We start from the raw sequence: 19,848 nt of genomic DNA, 5'->3' as shown, positions 1-19,848 counted from the left end.
CATCAGTTCCACCCCAGAGCATCAGGCATTAGATCCCGGCAGCTGGGGACCCCTGCTTTAAGGGGCATTAGAGTCCAGTACTCTTGCCTGGAAAATCCCATGGGCGGAGGAGCCTGGTGGGCTGCAGTCCATGGGGTCGCGAAGAGTCGGACACGAGTGAGCGACTTGACTTTCACTTTTCACTTTCCTGCATTGGAGAAGGAAATGGCAACCCACTCCAGTGTTCTTGCCTGGAGAATCCCAGGGATGGGGGAGCCTGGTGGGCTGCCATCTCTGGGGTTGCACAGGGTTGGACACGACTGACGCGACTTAGCAGCAGCAGCAGAGTAAGACCTTGATGTGGGTGGTATCATTCCCATTTTTTTGATTAAGAATCTAAACCTTAAAGATGTTAAAAAAAATGTCCTCGCTGTGTGAGAGCGGCAAATCAATGATGTAGAATATGATCTTTCTTATAACAAGATAATGTGAACAAAATCTTCTAACTTTATAATTGTAGTATATAGGAGTTTTCCACTGCATCATGCCTTCTAAACTTAGCAAAGATTTGCACACTTTCCTGTAATAAAGTGAAACCATGTGAAGGCATTGCTAAAAGAAACTTCAAATACTGTTGGGACAGCAACTCGGGCTCTGCTGCACATTCCTGTACCTCTGCATCTAGCTCTGAGCTCTGCACACAGTGCACTCTATGCAAATCGCCTTTGTGTGAGTGAATGAAGAACTCAGATAATAAAACAGAACCAACGAAGCCTTCCACCTACTGCAGTCCTGACACATTGCGGAAGACGCCTGCAGTGCCACCGGTAGCATAATTGTGCAAGGTCAGGCTGGAAATAGCTGTCAGTCTAAAGCATGAATGATGCTAGTTTACTTCTTAAGCAGTTACAGGATTTTGTTCCATAGGTAACAGAACAGCAAAGGCTTGCTTGCTGGGAACAGGCCACCTAAGAAAAGAAGAGATACTTTTTTTTTCCCCCTGTTATATTATAAAAGAGTCATTCCGATTCTGAAAGGGTTTATTTATACATATGAAACTGTAAAACAGACAGCTTATTAGTTTTCACAACCAGGCCTCCAATTGTCCTCATTATTTGTTTGCGGAAGCAGTGGGTAGGCCACCATCCTGGCGTTGTTTGCCTGGGATCCAGAAAGCATTTTTCCTCCTGTGCATAGTAAACAAGGGCTGAGATTTTACAGTTACACATTTTCATACAATATTTTTCATTTCTCTCACCCGATGCACATTACAGATGTTTGCCGGAATGCTGCATGGGTGAAGAGAAGACATCTGTGTGCTCTAGTGTGTCTTTTGAAGTGTTTAATTGTTCCAGAAACTTCCAGGCTCATTTTAAAAACACCCTGTTAAGTCTGTATGGGCTGTTTCATTAAGTTACAAAACAGTTTATACCTCAGAATGCTCCAGAATATAATCTGGAAACTGCATTTTATTTCCCGAGTTTATGTTCCAAAACAGAGCCAGAGAAATGACAGGATACATTTCGGTGCTGTCCATCCGCCTGACTGCAGTTTTGAGTCTGTCCCTGTTCCCATAATAAATTCAATTTGGAGCCTGTAGAGTTTGGCAGTGACTCTGCACTACAGGCTGAGTTGGCATGGGAGGAAAACACCCAGCAAGCAATGGTTAGGCCTCTGTGGAAGAAGACAGCATGGGAAGTGACTGTTTGAGATTGCAGTATGGGCTGTGTGTCTTCAAAGGGAGGTTTCTGCAGTGACATGGCAAGCAGACACCGCCTCATCCTTTTGCTCAGTTGCGAGATCGATCACCATCCAAAGGGAAGGTTAGATCGTCTGTTAGTGCCCTGATGTAACTTTCCTAGTTAACCAACAGTAGGTCATAGCACAGATTCCTAGAAGGAAGTGGAAACCTTCCTGCTTATAGGTGAATGAACAGTCAGATGGTACAATTCACTATTTCCCTCAGAACTTAGATGGGGAGGAATTCTCCATATACAAGGTTAAAATAAATAAGCTGCAATTTTTACTGATCCATGTTTAATCCTTTTCCTCCTCCAAAGATCCCCTAAAAGTTTGGATATTTGGCGTGTGTCTTCTATAATTAAATAGCAAAACGGGGAAAAAAAAATATCAGTAAGGTTTAGGTCATCTTCCCCACTTGGGGAGTTTGCTTGAGTCCCTTTAGGAGAAATGAATGTTGAAGCCTATGATATCAGTTATAGAGATGTGAGGAAAAAAGAATATTGGCTGTCTGCATTTATTTCTCTGATTTTGTTCTTAAGTATACAAGGTCTCTGCTCAGACCCAACAAACAAACAGGAAGGAAAAAAAACAAACAAAAAAAACACCTCTAAAAGTGCATGCACAGGAATCCCAGGTTTGATAAGACTAAAAAAAATAAAAAGGATTTCGCATGACACATTTAAAACCTCTAGGGCCAGATGCTTCAGCTTCTAGTAAGCAATAATTTAAACATCAACAAGTTACATGGGTATCATGAAATTATTGCTCTGTGGTGCAACAGCAACCCAAAAGGGTTGTCATTAACACCTGTGCCCCATTACCTCTTGTGTTGCCTACTGCTTGGGGGAATTAATAAGGAAGGTGAGGGGGAATGGGTTGAGAGTTCAATTTTATTAAAATAATGAAGGCATTGCATAGGTTGCTGTTACCTGTTAGGCCTATGAGCTTTGGAATGTGTGACTGTTTAAAGAATGTATTTTCAGATGGTAATGCCAGTTACCCTGTCTGGGGGTTGTCCATACTGAACTTGGCCCAGGATAGCTGAAAGGGCAAGTCAGATTTGGGAGATGTTCCTGGGAGGGCCAGTTATGCACACCTTTCTGAGTTTCAGCTAGTGTGGAAGGTTCAGCTATTTTATTTTTCACCTGCTATTGAAATGCTTATTCTCTGAAAATGTATTGCAAATAAGTCTTTGCAAATGGGGTCTGTGTTCTTCTCATCATAAGGGTTTTAGCTTTTCCAGTGTGCACATTTTCACGCTGCACCAAACCTTTGTTTTTCCGCTCAGGGTGTCAGCACCAGCATTTTTCTTTCTGAATAATGTGCAGAATTGGTGTGCTGACTTGCTCATAAAAAAGTAGAGCCTCGCTAACAGAGCCTCACTACCCAAAACCTCAACATCTTATTTTCCCGAAGGCCTTTCATCTTAGTTTGTCAGCAAGCTGGAACCTCTACCCTGACAGTGTAAAATTTTTAATGGTTAATTTTCTTTGTAGTGTGTGCTGTCATTATAGGCGGGAGATGTGTGGGTTTTGTTGCTAATGGGAGGGAACTTTCAGGTATGGCCAGAGGCAAAGGATTCTGGGAGCACCGTGTTAATTGAAATCCAAGCCAATTGCACTTTAACCAAGAAGCTAAATGCAGAAAAAATATGGATTTATTAAAAGCGGACTTCACCTTGGGATTGATGCCGTTCACACTTGACTTGACACTGGCAGGATGAATTGTGATGACAGGGATCATGTTTGTTGAAAAACAGCTGGAAATACAACAGCTATATTATTATAATTAGGATCTGAATCAAGTTGGATTATAATAGGGGCTTTCTTGGAGAAATGGCACGGTGTCAAATTTATAGTCACTAGCTAAATGAGGCTCTTGTACCGTCAACCAAGGGACAGAAACAGTTCCAAATGAAAACACAAACAGAGAATCCTGTTGTTGTATTTCCTGGGTATCACTCAGGGTCCTATTTATCACACACCAACACTTGCCGCTTTGAAGAAACATTATCCTGCAAGGTTTACACTTTTCAATTTGCCTCCATGGTCTGCATTCTGCATGCATTTCCGTGGAGGAGCCTACACCGCAGCTTGACTAGAAATCTTTTCTGCTGCAAGATTAACCTCAAAGCATCCATTTCCCCCCCTCTGGGTAATCACTTGACAAATGCATCCACAAAACCTCCATGCACATCTATTCCAGCGTACAGGTGCGTCAACAGTCTTGAATCACTATTAGGAGAAATATCATCCTTGACGGAAAGGAGTGCTGCCTTTTCATTTCCAGGTGTCTGAAGCTAAAGGATGCAGATTTCCCAAGAAGCCAGACATCAGGCAGAAAGATCTTGAGGGAGGATGTGGATTAAAGCTTGTCTTAGCTTTGTTACAGTCCTTAGCCCAGTGGTTCTTCTCGGCAAGCGTGTGGGATTTGTATGGACTGGGAGATGTGACATTCAAATATGGGAGCGATTCACTCAAGTAACTCTAAGACACTTGTACTAAGGATGTGCCCAGTGCCTGGCCTTGTGCCTGCTACATCAAAACACATTGTATTTTTGAGCAATTTTATGCCACAGAGGAAACTGATATGAAATTGATTGGATGGGTGAACCTGAGATTGTGTGTTTTTTAACTTGTTGCATTTGAGAATGTCTTTTTGTGTTTCCTCTTCCAAATTTAAGAAAATAAGCTACTTTTTTTTCTTTTCCATTATGATTTTTTCACAGGATATTGAATATATTTCCCTGTGCTATACAGCAGGACCTTGTTGTCTACCTGTTCTATATATACCAGTTCGCATCTGCTAATCCCAAGCTCCCGGTTCATCCCTCTTCCACCCCCACCCCTTTGGCAACCACCAGTCTATATGTTTTTTTTTCTGTTTCATAGGTAGGTTCATTTCTGTCATATTTTAGATTCCACATATAAATGATATCATGGTATTTGTCTTTCACACTTTCACACTTATTTTACTTAGTGTGATAATCTCTGTTGCATTCATGTTGCAGCAGATGGCATTATCGATTTTTAGGGCTGAGTAGTATTCCACTGTATATATGTACCGCATCTTCTTTATCCATTCATTTGTTGTTGGAAATTTAGGTTGTCACCATGTCTTGGCTGTTGGAAATAGTGTTGCTATGAACATAGGGGTGCAATTATCTTTTTGAATTATACTTCTGTTTGGATATGTGCCAGGAGTGGGATTGATAGATCATATGATACTTCTGTTTTTAGTTTTCTGAGGGATATCCATACTATCTTCCACAGTAGCTGCACCAACTTACATTCCCATCAACAGTGTAGGAAGGATCCCTTTTCTCCACACCCTCTCCGGTGAAAGAAAGCTAGTATTAAAATGACTAAGCAAAACTACACCTAGTTACAATTACAATATCCACCACCACTTAAAATGGGAAAAGGCTAGTTTATTATTCAATATCTCATATTCAAACACATAATGTGCCTATAATTATAGTGACAATAAGCTCTCAGAAATATTATGTATTTAACTCTTTTATCCTCTTTACGTGAGCTTCCCAAGTGACGCTAGTGGTCAAGAACCCATCTGCCAATGCAGGAGACATAGAGATGCAGGTTCACTCCCTGGGTGGGGAAGATTCCCTGGAGGAGGGCATGGCAACCCGCTCCAGTATTCTTACCTGGAGAACCCCATGGACAGAGGAGCCTGGCGGGCTACAGTCCATATGATCACAAAGAGTTGGACATGACTGAAGCAACTTAGCATGCATGAACACATACTCTTTACATACATTATTATATTTAATTATCTCAATAAGCCTAGGATATAACAATTTCTATTAACTTCCTTTTTTTTGCAGATTAAAGAACTCAAGCTTAGGAAAGTTTTGTTACTTGGGCAAGGACACACAACTAATACAAGTTGAGCATGGAATATAAAACAAGTGTTCTGGTTCAAGACAGTTTGACTCTAAAGTTGTCTTTCCAGCCACTACTCCCTTACTATTATCTCATTTGTTTTTTGCACAAAACTTTGAGGTTTGAAGAATAAAAAAATTGTTTTTTTTTTTTAATTGATTAATTAATTAGGCTGTATTGGGTCTTAGTTGTGGCGCATAGCATCTTCATTGCATCATGTAGGATCTTTGGTTGCATCACATGGAGTTTTCGGTCGTGGGTCCTGGGCTTAGTAGTTGGGGCACATGGGCTTAGTTGCTCCAAGTTATGTGGAATCTTAGTTCCCAGACCAGAGATCAAATTCTCGTCCCCTGCATTGCAAGGAGAAGTCTTAGCCACTGGACTGCCAGGGAAGTCCCCAGATTATTGCTTTTGTATATGAAAGCAATGAATCACAGAGCAGAGCAGGTAAATGATGGAACTCAGGAACCTGGCAGGCTGGAGTCCATGGGGTTGCAAAGAGTCAGAAATGACTGAGCAACTGAGCAATCTCCATGACTGTTCATTCAGCAGAGTGATTTAAAAGTTACTTCATTTTATAAACAAATCTGAGCAAAAGTTCTTCACAGTAATCAGGATAGAAAATTAATGTTTCTGACTGTGAAGAAGGCTGAGCGCCAAAGAATTGATGCTTTTGAACTGTAGTGTTAGAGAAGACTCTTGAGAGTCCCTTGGACTACAAGAAGATCCAACCAGTCCATTCTGAAGGAGATCAGCCCTGGGATTTCTTTGGAAGGAATGATGCTAAAGCTGAAACTCCAGTACTTTGGCCACCTCATGCAAAGAGTTGACTCATTGGAAAAGACCCTGATGCTGGGAGGGACTGGGGGCAGAAGGAGAAGGGGCCGACAGAGGATGAGATGGCTGGATGGCATCACCGACTCAATGGACGTGAGTCTGAGTGAACTCCGGGAGTTGGTGATGGACAGGGAGGCCTGGCGTGCTGTGATTCATGGGGTCGCAAAGAGTCGGACACGACTGAGCGACTGATCTGATCTGATCTGATCTGATGGAGAAGAGTGAAGTTAAATTTCAAAAAGCCTGGTTTCCATTAGAGTTTATCTGAAGTATGGCTTTACATTAGAATTGCTGAGACGACTTTAAAAACTGCTTCACCTTCATCCCTATATTGTCATCCCACAGATTTGAAAGCAACCCTAGGGATCCAAATATTTTTCAAAGCTGGATACTAACACATAAGCAGAGTTGGTACTCACAGACTTAGCATATGGTAATTTCTGTTCTAGCCCCTGTCTATATTATTTCATTGGAGCCTCGCAGTAATTTTAACATTTGTTGTAGACTTGAAATCTGGAGCGAAGACACGTTAAATGATTGGTCCGAAGAGAAAAGGTACTTACATCAGAACATTTCACATATAAATATTCCATCTGTGAAACTTAACCCCACGCTGCTGCTGCCTAGCCATTCAGTCGTGTCTGACTCTTTGCAACCCCGTGGACTGTAGCCAGTCAGGCTCCTCTGTCCATGGGATTCTCCAGGCAGGAGTACTGGAGTGGGTTGATATGCCCTCCTTCAAGGGATTTTATCGACCCAGGGATCAAACCTGGGTCTGCTGCATTGCAGGCAGATTCTTTACTGCTGAGCCACCGGGGGAGCCTGAACTCCATGCTACTCTGCCCAAATACACTCACCCCACAAATATACACAGAGTTTGTCATTGTTCAGACACTATCTAGATTTATTTATTCTCTTTATGAAGGCATTTCTTAATTTTAGAGTACCCCCACTAGAAGGTAACTCTGTTGATAACAGATTTTTTTTCATTTTATCTCTTCTCTTTTTCCAGCCTAAACAGAAACTAGTATGAAATGCACACACTCACTAACAGCCCAACACAGAGTACAGAGCTTGACTTTATTTTTCTGTTAATGTGTTATGATTTCATAATGGGGGAAATAATTTCTCCTAGAAACAAAATCTAAGTAAAAACACAACCCAGCAAAACAAAAACAAAAGTTATCTCATGGCCTTCTGCAGGGAAGAAAGAGTTCACCCTTTCAGATTAGTCTCTGAACTCAGTTCTTTTAGTAAATCTTGCATCTTTTTCTTGTGATTCATTAAAAAAAAAAAAAAAAAAACTCTCCTGAATTAATTTTAATCTTAGAGAAAAGCTTCAAAAATAGTTCATGTATACCCCTTACTTAGCTTTGTTGTTGTTCAGTTGCTAACTCATGTCTGATTCTTTTCAACCCCGTGAATTGAAGCATACCAGGCTTCCCTGTCCTTCACCATCTCTTGGAGTTTGCTCAAACTCATGTCCATTGAGTCAGTGATGCCATCCAACCATCTCATCCTCCGTTGCCCTTTTCTCCTCCTACCCTCAATCTTTCCCAGCATCAGGGTCTTTTCCAATGAGTTGGGTGTTTGCATCAGGTGGCCAAATAGTGTATCTTCCACTTCAGCACCAGTCCTTTCAGTGAATATTCAAGGTTGAGTTGCTTTAGGACTGACTGATTTGATCTTCTTGCAGTCCAAGGGACTCTCAAGAGTCTTCTCCAGCACCACAGTTCAAAAGCATCATCAGCTTACCTTCAGCTGAACATTTTAGGTAAAATTAGTGCAAGGACCAAAACAAGAAAATCAGCACTGAGACTTGTATTTATTGTCATTACCCAGTGTCAATGTTTTATCATCTCTTAATTGGACTATACCTGTAAACCTCATAACTTGTCTCATCTCCTAACATTCTATATCTCTGCCTCCAGTTGAGTCTGGAAGTACTAACGGAGGAGCCTCCTACATAGGGTTGATTGCAAATGATGGATCTCCTCTCTTTTCTACAGGTTGAAGCCAACTTTTCCCATCTTGACATTTATGTGCCCTTATATTTTGTTCTGTTTGCATCTCCAACTTTAGTTTTAATGACTACCTTTTCCAGACATCTCTCTTTCTAACAGAAACCTAGTCATGTCTATCTGACTATCCTCCTCTCACCTGGAATGTCTTTCCTCCAATTCTTCTCCATCCCACACAATATTCAAATAACTGCAAATATTTTGCTTGCATGTGCTCATTTCACCAGCTAGTTGATGAGCTACTTGTGAAAGTGAGTCTTTATTTATTTATTTTTTTGATACTGTTCCCAGTGTCTGGTGAAATGTATTACACAACACATTCAAAGCATTTTTTATCTCTAGCTGTAGATTTTTGTAGAACCTCTGAATCATCATGCCGAGTAAAAATTCCAGTTTTACAGGATGATCAACTGCTCAACAAACATTACATTTTCCTATGTAGTGACCATAATTCAACACACTTCAAAAAAGATTTTGATTGGCAAGATCTTGCAGAAGCTCTACCTTGTTTCAGCAAAAAAAAAAAAAAAAAAAAAATGCTGCTCAGATCCACCCACAGCTCCCTTCAGGTTTAAAACACTCTTCCCTCAGCTGCAGGGCGTGTTGACTGTCGACAGTTCAGGGCTGATTATCCCTCAGCTGAAGACAGCCGCCTGGACCAGGGCCAAGCCTCCATTCTGAGGCAGGTTCCCACAGCCAATAACTGGTCAGTGCTGGAGTATAAAGTCTTGGATGGATTTCCTCATTGACCATCCCAACTCTAAAGAGAAGTCCACTGAGGTCTTTGTTGTAACTGCATCACTGCCCAAGTGCTCCTTCTTCCCAGTCTTGTCCTTTTCGCTTTCCTACAGATACTTTTTTTTTTTTTAATCAGAGGATAATTGCTTTACAGTGTTATGTTGGTTTCTGCCATGAACAATATGAATCAGCCATGCATGCACGCTCAGTTGCTCAGTTGTGTCTGACTCTTTGAGACCCCATGATCAGGCTCCTCTGTCTATGGGATTCTCAAGGCAAGAATACTGGATTGGGCTGCCATGCCCTCCTCCAGGGGATCTCTCCAACCCAAGGATCAAACCCGTGGCTCCTGGATTGACAAGCAGTTTTCTTTACCATTGAGCCACCTGGGAAGCCCATGAGTATTCTTACGTCCCCTCCCTCTAGAACCTCCCGCCCACCCCACCCCACCCCACCTCTCTAGGTTATCACAGAGCACCAGGTTGAGCTCCCTGTGTTATACAGCAGCTTCCCACTAGCTATCTACTTTACACATTTGTTGGTAGTCGCTAAGCTGTGTCAGACTCTTTGCGACTCCCTGGACTGTAGCCCACGAGGCCTCTCTATCCGTGAGATTCATGGCAAGAATAGTGGAGTGGGTTGCCATTTCCTTCTCCAGCTTTACACATTAGAGTGTATATATGTGTCAATGCTATCCTCTCAATTCGTCCCACCCTCTCCTTCTACATCTATGTCCACAAGCCTGTTCTCTGTGTCAGGGTCTCTATTCCTGCCCTGCAAATAGGTTCATCAGTATCATTTTTCTAGATTCTGTGTATATGTATTAATATACTGATCAAAGGGACTCCTCAGTAAAAATTCAAGAAATCTTCATCTTAGAATCTATTTCTAGGAAGCTCATTTGTAATACCTACCATTCGTTATGAAATCATAGATGATTTATTCATTTGTCCATCCATTCAGTTAGCAAATGTATGTTCAATAATCATTACACGTCCGACACTTAGTGAGGAAGACATGGACCCTGCCCTCATAAAACATGCTTCTTGTTAGCACACCAGACTTCTCCAGTTTCTCCCCACTTTCAGTAATTCCAAGAATTTAACAGTCTCGCAGACTACTTTGTTTTTACTTTTCTTAAAATTCCTTCCCTGCTGTTCTTTTCCTGGTTAAACTCTACCCACCTTTCATCAGTTCAGTTCAGTTCAGTTCAGTTGCTCAGTCGTGTCCGACTCTTTGCGACCCCATGAATCGCAGCACGCCAGGCCTCCCTGTCCATCACCAACTCCCGGAGTTCACTCAAACTCACTCAAACTCCATCGAGTCGGTGATGCCATCCAGCCATCTCATCCTCTGTTGTCCCCTTCTCCTCCTGCCCCCAATCCCTCCCAGCATCAGGGTCTTTTCCAATGAGTCAACTCTTCGCATGAGGTGGCCAAAGTACTGGAGTTTCAGCTTTAGCATCATTCCTTCCAAAGAAATCCCAGGGCTGATCTCCTTCAGAATGGACTGGTTGGATCTCCTTGCAGTTCAAGGGACTCTCAAGAGTCTTCTCCAACACCACAGTTCAAAAGCATCAATTCTTCAGCGCTCAGCCTTCTTCACAGTCCAAATCTCACATCCATACATGACCACGGGAAAAACCATAGCCTTGACTAGATGGACCTTTTTTGGCAAAGTAATGTCTCTGCTTTTCAATATGCTATCTAGGTTGGTCATAACTTTCCTTCCAAGGAGTAAGCATTTTTCACCTTTCATAATTCCACTCAAATGCAGTGCCTCTCAGAAAGCTGTCCCTGACCATATCCGGTTTGTGCTGGATTAAGTGAGGGGTCCAAACTCAGTGTCAGTGCATTCAGCTGAATTTGTCTCTCCTCTCCTACCACCAAATGTAAGCTTCTCGAGTGTAAATTTTGACTTTGTATCAGGCAAGCTGAATGTATTCAATGGCTAAATGAATGAGTGAATAAAAATGGAAAGTTAATCTGGGGAAAAAAATAAAATTTTGATTCTGTTATCCATAGGCCCAGTTATCAAAATATTATGATTAATTAGTAGTCCAATGTAATTTTATATTTTGAGGAAATAAATAAGATGGGATAAAATATTCCTTTCATATTCTGTGCAGCTTTTCCAGCAGCCAGTTTTTCCAAGTACATTCAGTTGTGCTTTTTGGAGAACTTAAATGTTACATTTTATATCCATCATCTTATTAACCTTACATTTCATATTTCTTTGATATGTATCCTTTTCATATTCTCTAAGCCCACGAATCTGATAGGTATCTTTCAAATGAAAACTACAAAGGAATCTTAAATAATACAGATTCTAAAAGAGCTGTCTTTATATAGTACTTCAACTTAGCAGTACTCTGTCTTTTAAAAGGCTTGTATATTGTTGAAGTTATGATAGTTTATCTCCATATTTTTAAAAAGATTTCTTTTCTTCCTCATTACCACACATGGATTTCTGTATAATATCCTTGACAAAATTCAGCTCTTGGCAAAGAATAATGTGTTAATTCTTATTTTCTCTTTTTCTTTTCCTTTTTTTTTTAGGTACGTCTGTCACTAATGTAACAGCTACTGATGCTGATGACCCAGTTTATGGAAACAGTGCGAAGTTGGTTTATAGCATCTTGGAAGGGCAACCTTATTTTTCCATTGAGCCTGAAACAGGTTTGTGGCCTAAATTTTGAATTCTATTTACTGTGTCATTGCTTCAGGGATACACTTTTCTTGGAATGTGGATTATGAAATGCTCTGGTTAAGGAACTTCACTGCCTATCAGTAACATTTGAATGTGTTATTCCTGTGCAGTGCCAGATACATGGCAAGCCTGACAATCATTTTGATACATATTAAAATGAATTGCAGATCCTTTGTAGAATATCACCTGTTTAACAGATGGCCTGGCACCGTTGTTCATCCCTGGGAAAAAAGTGTGCTTATACCTCAGGCCGACTTAGATATCAGATTTAAGAATAAATACAATTACTTATTGGCTGCAAAATGCTTGGCAAGTAACATTTATAAAGATTTCTAAGTTTTAACTTGCACATCTATGAAGTGGAGTGGAACCTTCCTCATAGCCTTATGAAGATCAGATGAACCAATAAATATTCAGCACACAGTACATGGCATGTGGTAATCATTTCATGCATGGATATTATTATATTTGTTACTAGATTCCTCATTTGTTAAACAGGATTCTGATATCTGTGTACTAGGACTCTCATGAAAATATTATCATTTTTGCCAATATTAAATGCAGCCAGTATCTTGGGTTCAATGATATAGATTTTAGCAAACAGGAAATAAGTTATTTAAAAAAATAAAGCAGACAAACTAGAAAATCTATTTTTAATGATTTGGCAGATAACTTCATAAAATAACAGTTTTTATAAATGAAGATATATCTTTTATTGTTTAATTTTAACAGTGTAGCAAGAGAGCAAAGACACTGTGTCAGACTTTTTATAATCATGATTTTTATAGCATATTTTAAAATTACTTAAAATAGCACCATCTTTTGGGTATAGGTTTTTCCTGTATCTGGTGATTTTGTCTGCAGACTTCCAAATAGAAAAATTCAATATGTGGGCACATATACATTTGTTACTTTGATTCATGAGTTTTCAGCAGTATTGAGATGAATTTTCATGTCTTACCATTAAGTCAATTATTAATTAAATTAAAAATTTAGAGCCTCTCCTCACTTTTTTTTTTTAATTCAAAGAAAAATCCTCATGAATTTAAAAGTGAGAAAAAGTATATCTATACATAAATAGGTCATGGCTTAAAATTGAATTTAGATTCAGAAACAGGAAATAACTCTTGTAAAATACATTAATTAGGGGCATAATTACATACGGTTTTCCTCAGCGAAGAAGAAGTCTGCTATAGATGTCATCTCCTTTGTCCTCCTTGATGACCCTGGGGAAGAGTAGAGAAGGTGGTCAGCTCTGAATTTTAAGGGAAAAGAGAAACATCTGGAGATGTCCTACTCCTCGGCCAGAGTCACAGTGAGAGATGGGACCAGGGTTGGGACTCAGAACCAGGGCTTTAATTTCAAAGCCACTGACAGACATCTTCAAACTTCTCTTTTCAATGGCAAGAGGTATGGTATAGTGGCGTTCGCAAAACAGAAAAGTGTTAACTCCTTAAGTGAAATTGAATAATCTCCTCTTCGCTTCTTGGCTATTTGTTTGTTTACTTGAATCTTTTGGTTCACCATTTACAGTGTAATATATTGAGAAACAATTATTGAGAAAGTATATTGAGAAGATATTGAGAAACAATCGACACATAGTGTTATATTAGTTTCAGATGTATAGCATAAAGATTTAATAGGGATTCCATGGTAGCTCAGCTGGTAAAGAATTCACCTGCAATGCAGGAGACCCTGGTTCTATTCCTGGGTTGGGAAGTTCCCCTGGAGAAAGGATAGGCTACTCACTTCAGTATAAGAATACTGAAGCCCAAGAGGGCTTCCCTGGTGGCTTAGATGGTAAAGAATCCACCTGCAAAATGGGAGACCTAAGTTTGATCCCTGGGTTGGGAAGATTCCCTGGAGGAGGGCATGGCAACCCACTGCAGTATTCTTGCCTGGAGAATCTCCATGGACAGGGGGGCCTGGCAGGCTACAGTCCATGGGGTCTCAAAGAGTCAGACCTGATTGAGTGTAGCACAGCATGTACTGTGAAGTGATTATCATAATAAGTCTGGTTATCATCCATCACCACACAGTTGTATTTTTTTTTCTTTTGATGAGAAATTTTAGGATCTTGGCAACTTCTAAATATATGACACAGTGCTAGTAATTATAGACACTATGTGCCATGCTGTGCTGACTCACTTCAGTTGTGTCTGACTGTGCAACCCTATGGACTGTCACCCTTCAGCCTCCTCTTTCCATGGGATTCTCCAGACAAGAATACTGGAGTGGGTTTCTATGCCCTTCTCCAGGGGATCTTTCTGACCCAGGGATTGAACCTGAGTCTCTTAAGTCTCCTGCATCAGCAGGCAGGTTCTTAACCCCTAGCAGCACCACACAGAACATTATATCCCCAGGACTTATTCATTTTATAACTGTAAGTTTTTACCTTTGGGCCAGCAATAGATATTTATCCAACAAATGTCCAAATCAGCATTCACTACGTGCCAGGAACCAAGTTAGATATAAGGAGACAAATTCACAAAGGCTATATTCAGCCTACAATATCTCACAATCCATTTTGGCAGACAGATTTTTTTTTCAACATAAATACAAGGAAGCATGATGATGCCATTTAAATAATTTATATCTTTAGGAATAACTTACCATGAAGTACAGAGAATAAAAGCCTAGTACTAAGTCAGAGAATTTGGGCAACTTTAAATCTCATTTGACATATATTGCTATTTGCTTAATTAAATGTTGTCAGCAACATTTAATATGTACATTTTCACTCAGCATAATGAGTGTTTATCTCAACCCATATTCATTTTAGCCTTATCATGTCCAATTTGACAGATACAAAGTTATCTGATTCATATTTTAGAAAGTGTATTCTGGTACTATTGTGGGAATGCAGTGGAGAGAAATGATACTTGAAGCATGTACATAGAAGTTACTTAATAAATACTGGTTGAATGAAGTTAAGGTTTTTAACTCAAGCAGAGAGCAGAAGGAAGTAGAGGCTAAATTTAATAATAGAGTCAGCAACAGATGTTTAATAGCTTATCAATTAGCAAGTTGATATAGTTTATCAAATAGCTTATCAAATAGTAAATCACATATTGAAACATCAACATGTTAAATGAAAAGTAAGCATTATTGTGTAAATGTTTGCTTAATTATACTTGAGTTTGTTCGAATGAAAGCAGAGGGTTAGTTGTTTCTAAAGGATCTAAATTTGTCTATCTCTGAGACCTTTGGTCATCTTTCTAAAAGAAAAATTGAGACTGGTGTGAATGCATGTGGACATAGTAGAGGAGGGTATAAGGCAGAAGTACATTAAGAATATTTTAAAATATTTTATGTTAGAAAAAGGTACAAAGAACATAGAACATTTGAATTTTTATTTTCTAAGCAAAAGGAAAGAAAATACCCTTTCTGGTGATGAGAAGATTTGCATCATTTGCCTCATCTGAGAAAGAGACTCTGACTTGGAGTTAGGAGGACAAGTGACTTCTTGGGGCTTAAAGACTGTGAAAGATAGAAGAAGTACTGTCTTAGTTCCACTGCTGTAACAAAATACGATAAACTGGGCAACTTATAAGAAACAGACATTTATTTCTCAGAGGCCTGGAGGCTGGAAGTTTGAGATCAGGGTGGGTACCGTCAGGTTCTAGGGACTGCCCTCTTCTGGGTTGCAGAGGCTGTCTCTCCTGTTCCCTTGGAAAGAGAAGAAGCTAGGTCTCTGGCTTCTTTTTATATGAATGTTAATACTATTTGTGAAAGATTCACCCTCATGATCTACCTCTCAAATCTGCCACCTCCAAATACCATCACAGAGGGGATTACAGTTCACCATATGAATTTGCGGAGGGTAAAAAACATGCAATCCAGGTTAGACATGAAACAGAATTAGGCAGGGAAGTCCATCACACTGTAATTCTGACCTTAAACCCATACAAGTTAGAAGAGGATATACGCTAAGGCAATGTAGATTCACCAGCATCTTGGCCAAACCCATAGACATCCCTGGAACAAAGATTTCTCTTAAAAGGAGTCTCATAGTGTACACAAATGACCAGGCTTTATTATCACCTGCCTTGTGCAGCTGTTGGCTGAGATATACCTGGGAAGAGTAAGATACCCGCTTGAAACTTAAAACCAGTCCTACATATGCCTCAAGTAATCATGTATGGATGTGAGAGTTGGGCCATAAAGAAGGCTGAGTGCCAAATTGATACTTTCAGACTGTGGTGCTGGAGAAGACTCTTGGGAGTCCCTTGGCAGCAAAGTGATCAAACCAATCAATCCTAATGGAAATCAACCCTGACTATTCATTGTAAGGACTGATGCTGAAGCTGAAGCCCCAATACTTGGACCAACTGATGGGAAGAGCTGATTCACTGGAAAAGACCCTGATGCTGGGAAAGACTGAGGGCAGAAGGAAAAGGGGGTGACAGAGGATGAGATGGTTGGATGGCATCATCGAATCAATGGACATGAGGTTGAGAAAACTCCAGGAGATAGTGAAGGACAGGGAAGTCTGGCATGCTGTAGTTCATGGAGTCGCGAAAAGTTGCACATGACTTAGCGACACAACTTCCAGCAAAAACTGGAATCTGGAGAATCATTTTGGGGAATGATCTGTGTAAAGAAGACTGCCCACTGACCACTGTCAGCAAGTCCTTGATGTTAGAATATTTTCAATAAGGAAAATAAAACTGTTGCAGGAAGGGGGACCCCCCTTCCAGGGCCTGAGGGTGGGCTCTTGTCTGACACTCAGAAATGAATTTTCTGAGGAGACGCCTGTGCTGACAAGGCAAGAGACTTTATTGGGAAGGGGTGCCTGGGCAGAAACAGGAGGGTAAGGGAACTCAGGAGAACTGCTCTGCCATGTGGCTCGAAGTCTCGGGATTTATGGTAATTGGGTTAGGTTCCAGGTTGTCTCTGGCCAATCACTGTGGCTCAAGATCCTTCTTGGTGCTGCACACATCACTCAGCCAAGATGGATTACAGTGAGAAGGATTCTGAGAGGTGGTAAGATATAAGGAATGGAGTCTCCTCTTTCCTTTTGACTTTTTCTGAATTTTTCCAGTTGGCAGTAGCTTGTTAGTTCTGAATTGCCACAAGTGGTCACTGTGGTGACCACTGGCCTACTTGGCCAGGGTAGGCGGTTTCAGTCGGTGGTTCCACTGACAAAACCCAAGGATAGGAGACAAGAATACATGTATGTGTCTTGCTTTACTCTCACAAGAATGCTAAGGACAGAACTCCGGACTTTGGAACATAGTAAGTTCTGTTTTCCTGCTTGCTTGTTACATTACAACTTTATGGACTTACTTCCTGTCACCAGAGCACATTAATTGCTCTGTCTCAGGAAGAGCTTCTCCTCTTGTTTTAGGTATCAGCTTAGGATTCAGAAAGATTTGCTATTTATTCTGTTTATTCTCTTCTGTGAGCGTCTCCTAATCAGTAATTATCTTGTAATTGACTTGCTTATGTTTCTAAGTCAGTTTTCATGCTAGAATGTACAGCTCATGAAAGAATGGGGCTTGTCTAATTTGTTCATTTTGCATCCCTATGCCTAGCAGAGAGTTTGGCACCTGAAATTATTCAGTAAGTAGTTGAGACAGAAAGGCATGAAGAGGGTAAGGTGGGGAGAAAGAAGAGAAGGAAGGAATGAATTAATAAAGAGAAAGGGAAAAGCTTGCCACAACTTACAGAGAAGATGAGGAAACACCAAGAAGGCAATCCAGTTTAATTTCCAGCCTGTCTTCCTTCTGTCTATTTTTGTGGTAGGAAGAACACCACTGTAACCTCACGTGTGATTTTTGTTGTTTTTACTGAGATTCACTGAAGACTCAAATTCACGTCATTTCAAAGTCTCATGCTATATCTTAAGTGTCTAGCCAATGCAGTGCTATTCTGGTCCTTGCAAAAACGAACCTTGAGACTTATAAACTCTTGCTCAGATTCAGTTCTAGATTAGATGTTGAGATGGAAAGGTTCAGGGAACCATTGCAGCCATTGCAGAAGAAAGGATGGTTATTAAATATATCTTCATATTCTGGAGATCACTGTGATAGTAATAAAAATAACAATAGTAATAAAAGGGAAAATATTATTGTGTTTCTAAACCATAGTGAAGAAGGAAGAATTTCTGTCTCCAATTTGCAGTTGACAGAACTGTATTTCAGAGAAAGTAAGGTAAAATGTCTTCCCTATCCTTACATCAAACTCTCTGTCAAATTATAAACAATAGGAAGAAATAAAAACAAGACTATAAACCACCACCTCATTTATTGAACATGTATTGTGTTCTTGGCAGTGTGCTAATTGGGTTTGCATGCATTATCAAATTTAATTTAATTTATGCCACACAATATTTTGAGGTAGGTACTAAATGTCATCTCCGTGTTACTGATCAGAGAACAGAGGATCAGAACTGATATTAATACATTTATTGCACAAGGTGTTTGAAGCAAGGCTTCAGGTGAGTCTCTCTGATTGCAAGATCCAGTTTTTCACATTCTCCTGTAACCCCACCTGACTTCCATGCATTGTGTCTCATTCCCTGGGCTGCTGTTGGTATAGAAATGGACCCATAGAACTTGGAATCGGGCCCAGGTCTCCTTTATACATGGACACAGGAAACAATTTGATGTCAGATAAGATGTGAGGCAGTAGTAATTGTAAAATGAAGTGTCATTTTTGTGAATAGCTTCAAAAGGCTGAAAATAGCTTATTTTGTATTCTATAAATGTTTTCTCTCTCTCTCTTTTTTTTTTTGTTTTCCTCTCCCTGCCACCCCCTATACCATATGTTTGCTTGTAACATTTTGAGCACAGACAGGGAGAAATGTGGCATTTATTTAAAAAGCTACTAATTTGAGGATAGCAATGAGAAAACAGTTGCAGACCATCCTAAGTGACTGAAGATGGAACATCTAAATAAAATGCAAGGCAAGTGAATAGTAAATGCTTAATTATCTGAAGAAATCAGGGTAAAGTTGCAGGACAGCGTGCACATTGCTCCAGGCAATCAAGACTAAGAAAAATGACCAGTTGCAAAATAAACCAAGTTAATTCATTGACCTTTTGTTGAGACTCAGACCATCTTTCTTTATTGGATACAAATAGCATTTGTCTCAGTGGAACCTGTAAAAATGAGCTAAGGCAAAAAGTACTCCTTGGAAAAAATAATCCATATAACGAATGGTTCTCTTTTATAAAAATCAAGGATAATACACAGTCTCTTCATGGAATGCCTTTATGGCATTGAGTCATTGTTATAACTTCTGGGCCAAAGTGATAAAGTGCAAACATACAAGATCTCTTTTTAAAAAATATCAGGATTACATAAATTATCATTTCCACTGCCTTGAGGACTGGCTAAAGAATTTTACTGTGCAGACCTTTGAGAAGAAACATTCAGATAAACTCAAGCTGTCCAACAATGCTAGGATATACATTGATGAATGAGAATCTCTTTGTAATTCACATTAAATGATACCTAGTCAACATCTACACTCTAATATTAAAGTCATATGCTAGCCATTGAGCGTGCAGTGTTGTATATGATAAATCCTAAAAGAGATATATGTTGTTGCTGTTGTTTAGTCGCTAAGGCGTGTCTGTCCCTTTGTGACTCCATGGACTGCCATCTACCCAGACCCCTCTGATGGGATTCTTCAGGCAACAATAGTGGATTGGCTTACCATTTCCTTTTTCAGGGGATCTTCCTGACCTAGGGGTTGAACCCACATTGCCTGCTTGGCAGGTGGATTCTCTACCACCGAGCCATCTAGGAAGCCAAAATATGTGGGCAATCAGAACAGGGTGATAACATAGGATCCTCGCCAGAATTCTTTTTTTTTTTTTGTAATTTATTTATATTTTATTGAAGGATAATTTCTTTACAGAATTTTGCTGTTTTCTGTCAAACCGCAACATGAATCAGCCATAGGTATA

General features: G+C 40.0%; 1 protein-coding gene across 1 annotated transcript in view; it reads left to right on the top strand.

Annotated features, from left to right (window-relative positions):
* CDH8 (cadherin 8) overlaps positions 1 to 19,848 on the top strand; it is a 409,933-nt gene that overhangs the window by 182,305 nt on the left and 207,780 nt on the right. Inside the window, exon 4 of the mRNA XM_070770688.1 lies at positions 11,779 to 11,898. Coding sequence (XP_070626789.1) covers positions 11,779 to 11,898 — 120 coding nt within the window. The remainder of the gene's footprint in view (positions 1 to 11,778; positions 11,899 to 19,848) is intronic.

Source organism: Bos indicus, chromosome 18 (genome assembly GCF_029378745.1).
Source record: "Bos indicus isolate NIAB-ARS_2022 breed Sahiwal x Tharparkar chromosome 18, NIAB-ARS_B.indTharparkar_mat_pri_1.0, whole genome shotgun sequence".
NCBI lineage: Eukaryota > Metazoa > Chordata > Mammalia > Artiodactyla > Bovidae > Bos > Bos indicus.
The sequence above is the reverse complement of the archived record's forward strand: the minus strand, read 5'-3'. Positions and strand labels throughout refer to the sequence as shown.